This window comes from Papaver somniferum, chromosome 2, assembly GCF_003573695.1.
Source record: "Papaver somniferum cultivar HN1 chromosome 2, ASM357369v1, whole genome shotgun sequence".
Taxonomy (NCBI): Eukaryota; Viridiplantae; Streptophyta; class Magnoliopsida; order Ranunculales; family Papaveraceae; genus Papaver; species Papaver somniferum.
Genome location: NC_039359.1, coordinates 205,336,960 through 205,346,574, shown reverse-complemented (window position 1 = coordinate 205,346,574; position 9,615 = coordinate 205,336,960). Strand labels below are relative to the sequence as shown.

The 9,615-nt window shown below is 37.4% G+C and overlaps 1 protein-coding gene across 1 annotated transcript; it reads left to right on the top strand.

Moving 5' to 3' along the window:
- The first annotated feature begins 385 nt into the window (after positions 1-385).
- On the top strand, positions 386-4,446 carry LOC113352636. Its single transcript, XM_026596435.1, has 2 exons — positions 386-970; positions 4,019-4,446. Exons 1-2 carry the CDS (start codon positions 386-388, stop codon positions 4,283-4,285), a joined length of 852 nt encoding a protein of 283 aa, XP_026452220.1. The 3' UTR covers positions 4,286-4,446.
- Positions 4,447-9,615: the final 5,169 nt, after the last annotated feature.

Below are 9,615 nucleotides of genomic sequence, written 5' to 3'. Positions count from 1 at the left end.
CATGGATCCGGAGGAGTTTCTAAACCAGGGAAAGGAAGAACTAGAATGCGTGTCAAGGATGTGGAAAGAAGCAACAACGCTGGAGGTGGAACTGGCCCCAATGGTGGAAACCCCATCTCTTGTAAAAAGCCCAAGCGATCTATTGAAGTTCGAGATGCACTTCACTACACGTTTGGATGCGGAGTAGTTATACCAAAGACAGTTCAAGACCAGGTTCAATCCATTATTGGAGTTGAACAAAGCAGCAGTAGCAAGGAGAATGAAAATGCAAGTTCCTAGAGGTCCTTCTCGGTCCGTTTCGATACCCAAATGTTTTAATAATTTATCGATGAAGATCTTAGTGTGGAACTGTAGGGGTGCTTCTAGACACTCTTTCATAAGTGTAATGAAGAAATTGATTAAGAGACATAAGCCAACCATTGTGGCTTTACTCGAAACCAGAGTGCTTGCCTCCCATGCGGTACGCATTGTCAGACAATTGGGTTCGTTTGAGTCCGTTTTGGTTGATGCTGAAGGATTCTATGGGGGAATGTGCTTGATGTGGAATCCGGATGAGGTAGATATTCAGAATACTAAGGAGTCGAGGTGGGCTGTTCATGTTGTGGTTACGGCTAAGCTTCAAAGTCCGTGGATTCTATCCACCATTTATGGAAGTACCAACAAGGCTAACAGAAAGAGGGTGTGGAGTGAACTTCAAGCTGTGTCTGACATTCCTAACTCTGAGTGGACGGTAATGGGTAATCTTAATACTATTGGTGGCACTCAGGAGAAGAGAGGTGGAAGAAATACTTCTACTATCCAACTTACTGAGCTAAGAGATGTTATGGATAATTGTAGGCTTATTGATTTAGGTTTCAGTGGTCCTAAATTTACTTGGAATAACAAGCGTGTCGGAGCTGCTAATATTAAGGAAAGACTGGATAGAGCTGTATCCAACTCAAGCTGGATCAACAGGTTCAACAAGGTTCAGGTAACTCATCTCTCTTATTTTAATTCAGTTCACAGACCTATTCTCATTGATTTAGATCCTAAAACTAGGTTTAAACCTTGACCTTTTAGGTTCGAGGCCATGTGGGCAGAGGATCCTAGGTATAGTGATGTTGTTGAAAAGAAATGGAGTACTAATACTGGTGGTAATGTCAGTAATAACTTTTTTAACAATATTACTAAGATTCAGGTGGAATCTAAAAAGTGTAATAAAAATGTTTTTGGTGATATTCAAACCCAAATAGTTGATGCCCAGGAGAAGCTTAGAAAGGCCCAGAATGATTTTAATTCGTGGCCTTCTGACTGAGCCAGAGTTAAAATGAATGAATGTCTTATTGATTATCTCAAACTTCTGAAACTTGAAGAGACCTTTTGGAGACAAAAATCTAGAATTTCTTGGCTTAAAGAAGGTGGTTTGAATACTAGATTTTTTCATACCTCCACCCTTGTTAGGAGAAAAAGAAATTCTATCGTTATGCTTAAAAATGATAATGGTGAGTGGGTTAATGATGCTAATGATATTGAATCAGTCATAATCAATCATTTTAACAGTCTGTTAATTTCTACTAATTCTATTATGTATGATAGTGACCTATGATTTCTTTTTCCGAATGTGATTACTTCTGATGAGAACGATTTCCTCACTAGCAAGGTGACTGATAAGGAGATTAAGATTGCTATGAAAAATTAGGGACTCTTAAAGCCCCCGGTCCTGACGTTCTCCAAGGTATTTTCTATACAAAGTACTGGAAACATGTAGGCTCTAGTGTCATTGCTCTTGTTAAAAATTTCTTTCAGAATGGCGAGCTAGATGCTAGACTTAACAAAACCTATATTGCTCTGATTCCCAAAGTGAGTAATCCTACCTCTGTTAAAGAGTATAGGCCTATTAGTTTGTGTAATTTTAGTATGAAGATTATTACTAAAATTATCACGAATAGATTAAGACCCATCCTTGGAAAAATTGTCTCGCATAATCAGCATGCTTTTATCCCAGGTAGATCCTTGTTTGACTCTGCTATTATTTGTAATGAAATTATCCATTCTTTCAAGTCTAAAAAGAGAGCTAAAGGATGGATGGCCCTAAAGCTTGACTTTGATAAAGCCTATAATAGGATAAGTTGGGAACTTATTCATAAAATCTTTCATTTCACAGGTTTTAACCATCAATTCATTGACTGGATTATGAAATGTGTTACTTATGTGTCTTTTCAAGTTCTTATTAATGGTTCTCCAAACTCTAGTTTTTCTCCCACTAATGGTTTGAAGCAAGGGGACCCTCTGTCCCCTTATATTTTTAACTTATGTCTTGAAACTTTGACTAGGTTGTTGAATAAAGGAATAAATGATAAAACTCTTTCTGGTTTTAATGCTGCGAGGGGTGCTCCTCAAATCACCCTTTCTTTGTTTGCTGACGACAATATCATTTTTTTGAAGGCTTCTTACAAAAATGCTGTAAATCTCAGAGTGCTGTTAGACAAGTTTTGCGACTGGACTGGACAACGTATTAATGATAGTAAGTATACCTTACTTACTTCCTCCAACTTGGGAAGAAGTTTTACTAGAGGCATGGCCAATGCTCTTAGAGTGCAAGTTTCCACTAATCCTGGTAAGTACCTTGGTATTCCCTTGCAATGGGGTAGAATAAGTGAGAAAACTTTTAGTGAGATTGTTGAAAAAGTTGGAAATAGGATGCAAGGTTGGAAATCTAAAAATCTTAGTCTTGCTGGTAGGTTCACTAAGATTACCTCTGCAATTGACCCAGTGACTTATCATGTTATGTCTTTGGTTAAATTTCCTAAAGGTCTGATTAGTAAAATAGATAAATATAGAAAAAATTTCCTATCGGGTGGTGATAAAGATAAAAGAAGTATGCATATTGTCAAGTGGTCAACTGTTTGCAATTCTAAAGACCTAGGAGGAATAGGTATTAAAGACCTGGAGCTAAGCAACTTAGCTTTTCTTTCCAGAATGGCCTGGAAAGTGCATTATAATCGTGATTGCACCATGGCTAAACTGTTAGAGGCTAAGTACTTCAAAAACCAGAACTTCTGGGATGTTAATGCTAAATATTCCTCTTCTCTTTGCTGGAGGAGTATAGTCAAAGGTAGGAATGCCATTAAGAATAGTGTGCAATGGAGTATTGGATATGGTTCTACTGTGGATTTCTGGAGGGATCCATGGATATCTAATAGATCTATCACTTCGATATCTCAACTAGATGAAAATAGGATTCCTAGAGAATCTGTTAGTGAATACATGGATTCTGAGAGACTAGATTGGGATACTGGAAAACTTGCTAGCAGAGTCTCGGGTAATGTAGTTAATCTAATTAGGGCCATTCCTGTATGTGTTGTTGACGAAAATCAGGATAGTCTTGTTTGGTCAGGAAGTGGCACTGGGGAGGTTACTATAAAAGATGTATACAGGCATCTTCAGGTAAGTAACTCTGAATCTCAAACTCTTAATAAGGATTGGAGATTCATTTGTGCTTTGCATTGCCCTTTTAAATACAAATTCTTCCTTTGGCAATTATGCCATAACAAACTTAAGGTGAATGAATCTCTTTACCGTAAAGAAGTTGGTAACCATCCAGGTTGTAAGCTGTGCAATAGGGATATTGAAACATGTGTCCATTTATTTTTTGGATGTCAATGTATATGGCCAATTTGGAGAAAGCTCAAGGACAAATTCAGTTGGCATTTTGACATTGAACCGCTCTCTCTTACTTTTATCAGGAAACTTTGTTCTATTGATGCTAAAATAGGAGGTATTAAGTGAATAGATGTTTGTCCTTTTGTCCTTTGGAGTATTTGGATTCTCAGGAACAAGTTTTTATTTGAAAATGCTAAATTTCATGCCCTTCTTGTTCTTTCCAAAGCTCTGCAAAAAGCTAGGGAATATCAACATGCTAATAAGAGAGTTGAGCAGCAAACCAATAAGCAGGAGATCCATATTGCTTGGGAGGTCCCTAGTGCAAATTTTTACAAACTAAACACTGATGGTTCCGCTAATGGTGATGGTTTTGCAGGTATTGGACGCATCATTAGGAGTGAAGGAGGAGATTTTGTTGCTTGTTATTGTAAACATATTTTCAAGAACACAAATAATATTGCAGAAGTTTGGGCCATTAGAAATTTCCTGCGCCTGGCTATGGAGCTGGGCATCACTGATTTGGAGGTGGAAAGCGATTCAGAATATGCAATTCAACTCTGCAGAGAGACTTCCCAACCCCAGTGGAACACTAAGAGACTCATCAGTGAAATCATCTCTCTCAAGGGATGTTTCAATCGTCTAAGATTCAGTCAGAGATACAGAGAAGCTAATAATGTTGCTGATAGACTTGCTAAAGATGGAACTTCTAAAAAGAACGAAGGCATTTGGATAGGAACTTTACCTAGTTTTTAATTCATGTTTTTCAAAAAGATGTAATGGGGTTACTACTCCTAAACTTGTTAATTGCAGCCCTAGCTAGCCCTTGTTAGGGGGCCTGCCTATCAAAAAAAAAAAAAGAGTGACGCTTCAATAATGCGTGAGATACATGGGGACACACTTCAGCCTTTTCATATCCAAATGCTAAACACGCTCCCCTTCTCAGCCGCTGGATATCCTACGGGATTTTACATGGTAATATTGGGTGTCAACGTAGCACTACTCGTGACGCTTGGGAGGAATGGGAAAGTAGGTCCCCTTCATGTGTTGCGCATGGTACAAGAAATTAATTTTGATTCTAAAATTTTCGTGATGGATGAAAATCCTGCACGAGAAATTAATAGCCAGGATAGGCTTCGTGCATATGATTCAACACGAATGCAGTAAGAGTGATGCTCAGGCAGGAATGGGAAAGTAAACCCTTCTAGTAAATAACAGCCGGATAGGCTTAAGGAAGATGATTCTCCTTGAGTATAATTTCACCTGCCTTGGGAGACTTGGGTTAATTGGCAAGTCAATAGCTACAGAATTGCTTTCATTGATGCAATTGCATATATTGAGAGGAGTGACAGAATTACCTTGTAGGATAGGCTTCATGCAGATGCAATTGCATATATTGATGAAATTTCCAAGTTGCCAACTGCATATATTGAGAGGAGTGACAGTAGGATAGACTTCATGCAGATAATCCTCCTTTCGGAGTGTAACTTCCACCTGGGGAGACTTAGGTAAATCTGCAAGTCAATATCTACTCCTAATTCCTTTCATTCTCATCTGCATTAAACGGGGTATTACCTTGCGGCTGCTAGCTTCTGATGTCTCAATTGCCAACATGGTCGTTTACTAATCCTTCCACGTCTTCTAGCCAAATGAACTCTATGACAACAAGCCTTAATATTTTTGTCGGGATACTTTTACTAGCACTGCTACTATATTTTTATATCCATGATTAAAAAATAGATATCATAATTGTCCTATAGAACAGTTTCACTCTTACTGGTACATATGCAAATCGGAAAACGGAGAAGACAGCTAGTTGATCCATCGATGGCCAGGAATTAATTTTTGGTTTTAAGATTCATTGAGAAAAGGATGGATCTCTGCTTTCGGTCATCATAAAAGCTGCTACTGTTGTACGGCACCTGATGCACTCTGATATATCATTATCTCTATTTAGTGATGAATTTAATGAATGTCCATAATTTCGTATTGTATATTATTTATTGATCGGATCCACCATGCATATACTGTCAGACAGACGTGTTTTCGGAAAAAATAATATACCGCCATAAGGAAGTCACTGTAGTATAGGTCGATTGTGGCGAGGTCACCTTAGTGACAGCTATCTTAAGGGAACGCTTCTAGGCCCTTGGATTTTATCTCATCGATGCCTATTTATCCTCGTTTAATCTGGGCCCCCAAAAAACAATTAGGGGCCTGACCAATTTTGGGAAGTCCAAAAAACGGTGAAAATACCATTCTACCCTTTTCTAATTACTAATCTAGAAATCCCATTTACCCTTAACCCTAAGCCCCCAATTTCATTTCATCTCTAAACAAAAATTAGTCCCTTCTTCTCCTCCCCTCCTTCTCTCTATTCACTCCATCTCCATCAATGACCTAGAGGAAGAAGTCAAAAGAGGCGGAATTGGACCAAGGTATGGCTCCAATCGGAAGGTATGTGAATTAAAAACCCCTAATCTATCTTGGGTTTGCGTTTAATTTGATAGGATGATTGAAAATTTTGATTTTTAACTGCAAAATTCCAGTTACAGATCTAGGGTCGTCATAGTCGAAGTCTTTATTCCCTAACGATTTTTCATCTGCATGTTGATATATTATGAAAAATGGTTAATGTTTATGCTAAGGAAGATAACGACCCTAGGTTAGAGAGGAGGATGTTTTAAGTACCCCGATAACGATTCCTGTTGACGACCTATTTTATTGCCAAACGACTCTATATTATACAAAACTACCTCTCTGTCCAAAATAATGAAAGGGTCGTTAGCTTTAATACATAAACCTTTAACAATTCCTTATGACGACCCATTTTTAGAACCTAACGACTCTGTATTAAAAATAAATTTTTTACTGTTCAAATAATCAGAAGGGTCGTTATCGAAAAGAAGTAGAATCGTCATTATGTATTTGAGAATCGTCATGGTCTAATTTGGACTCGTCATTTATGTTGAAGGGTCGTTTGTGATGATGATGATGATGATGGTCATGCTGGTAACGGTGGTTCTGGTCGAGGCGATGGTGGTGGTGGTAAGGAGGATTTGGAGATTGAGGAGGAGGAGGATGAACACAATGATGATGATGAGGAGGATGATGGAAATGGTGGTGGTAGTGGTGATAAGGATGATGATGATGGTAATGATGCTGGTGATAAGGAGGATGAAGAGGATGATTCTATCATTCTTAAGCTTGTGGTGAGTATTTATTTTTGTAATAGTCATCGTCGTTTACATACAAATATAAGTTTGTTAATGTGAATTTGCATTTGGATGAAAATAGAGGGAACGAATGAATCTTTTTGCCAAGACACTGTGTTGCTCAGCTGACAAAGGGGAAGTGTTTGCTGAGCTGGCTAAGGAAGGTAAGAGAAACCGGGAAATCACGTAGCCAACTAGGAGAAGAACGTGATGAACATGGACAAGGTAGCCATCATGATGAACAAGGCAGTAGAGAAGATGGTGGTTCCCCAGGGGGCAGTGCAACTCAGGGTCCTTCTAATAGAATCTGGAAAGTTAGCCGTTCAGGGAGGTAAAAGGGGTTGAGGTGGTGGTCTTGAGTGAGGAGATGTTACTGTCGAAATGAACTTATGTTTTATGTTACTTTCGACTTGAACTTATGATTATTAACTTTTTTTAGATGCAACTATTTTGTGTATTAGATGCTAGGGGTTTGGTTTGGATGGTTTTTTGAAACTATTTTGCTTTTGTTGAAACTATTTTGCTTTCTTAATCTTTTAGAACGTTGTTTAGAAGTTATTTGTTTAAATGTTGGCTAGAATGAATAAGTACTCTGAAGCTGATAAGATTATATACTGTGGCATCTTAAGGGTCGTCAACTATATATTTAGAAGAATAACGACCCTAAAGCTGATAAGTTGGAATATTCCATCGCAGTCCTAGAGTCGTTAACCCTATATTTATAACGTTGACGACTCTCAGCTATCTATGAAATGGTTGGTTAGTGTCGTTATTTTATATGATTACACGAATGACGACCCTAAAAGTTACATTCACACAAAGTTTTATGTTTTAGAGTCGTCATGGTATAAACAAGACAGAGTAACGACGACGCTAAGTGACTTAGCTATATGGAGTCGTCAATGTTTATCACACCACCATGACGATTTTTCATAACCTGGAAAAGTTGCAGGTTTGCATCGTCTAAAATAACGACTCTACATAGTCGTTTTGGTATAAACCCCCGACAATAACAACCCTTGCACTGAGTTGTTCCATAGTGTGGATGATTCGACCACTTGGAGCAACAAACATAAAAATCGAAGAGTATAAGATGTTTACCTAAAAATTTTGAGGTTCGGGTTCCTCATTTTGAGGGTTAGTTCCTTCATTTTGAGCAGTTGGATCTTCATTTGCACCATTATTCAAGGTTTCCTCTATCAACATCTCCTCATCATATATCCCATAGGAGAATGTAAGATAATCTTACCATCAACACAATCGTATTTGTTATTTGAACCTTCACCAATATCATTTCCTCCACTTGAATCATTCATTTCTAAAAACCCAAAGTTCCCCCCGAAAACTCCTCTTCTTCTTTACAACTTTTTTTTCCCCAAAATTTAATTCATAAATCTGATTTTAACCTAACCCACGAATTAACTTAACTTAACTAATTATTAACACTAATCACTTAGGGTAGTTTTGCCATTAATTTTTTTTTGGATAATGGGTGACCTTTTTTTCCTGTAGTGTGAGGCCCCTAATTATTTTTTCTAGACTATTTATCTCGAAACATAGTAAGTTCCTTCATTCTCTAAGAAAAAAAAACAGCTATGGCAAGTGAGTAACAGGAAAAGGATGGGTTCATTCAGGGCCGGCCCTGCCATATAAGCGGCCAAGCCGCGCTTGAGGCCACGCAAAAAAAAGGGGCCACAAAAATGAAAACATTCCTTTTCAGTTGAATCATAATTTTGGGCATACCAAAATCTTTCAAGGCATACTGAATGAAGACAAAAAAGGTTGTTGAATAGCAAAATCAGATAACCCCTTAACCCAAATTTTTTTTAATGGCAAATCTGCCCTTTACGTATTAGTGTTAATAATCTTGATTAGTGATTAAATATTTTGTTTAGAGATTAAGATAATTTTCAGAATTATAAGAGTTGTTTAGATGAAAAATATGAGGAAAAAAAAATCAAAGTTTTGGTTTGGTTAAGAAGGAGAGAAAGAGAAGGAGAAAGTGAGAAAATTATAATTCTTGATTCAATGGAGGATGAGGAGGGTGATATATCATGTAAAAAACCTAGGAAAATACACATCAACTACACCAATGATTCCCAAATGGTTGATTTCTTAGATTATGAATCATGGTTCGGCGAAACAGGTTGAGGTTCGGCTCACATCTATGAGCCGAATCTACCAATTGATGAACGGTTCGGCTTACTGAATCTGTTTACTGCATGCGCCGAACCTATAATTTCCAATTCCCACCCTTTTGCTAGACACTAGTTCGGCTTATATGAAAGTTTCATAGTAAGCCGAACAACATCCTGAATAGCCCGGAATAAAATCATTACTAATTCGGCTTACATATCCAAATTCGTATGTGCCGAACATAATTTTTTAATTTCTGGGTTGAAATATTGTTACTGGTTCGGCACATATGGAGAATATTGTTACTCTGATAATAAGATAGAATACAAGCAAACCCAATTTCTTAGCCACGACTCATTAATATGTATAGAAAATGAACAAATATAAATTTATGCAATTTAATAAAATCATCGACAAATAAACAAATAACAAATTAAATTTGATCGTTGTTGATAAAATAGAAACTCTTTGATAAACTTAAAAACTAAAAATCCGTAATAGTTATTCTTTGGAGCCATTCAGTTGATTAATCATTAATCATGATTCTTCCATGTAGGTTGTGCTTTTAGTTGCACTTATTGAATCTTTTCATGGGGCTTGCATATAGATATGTGTGAACTTGGGA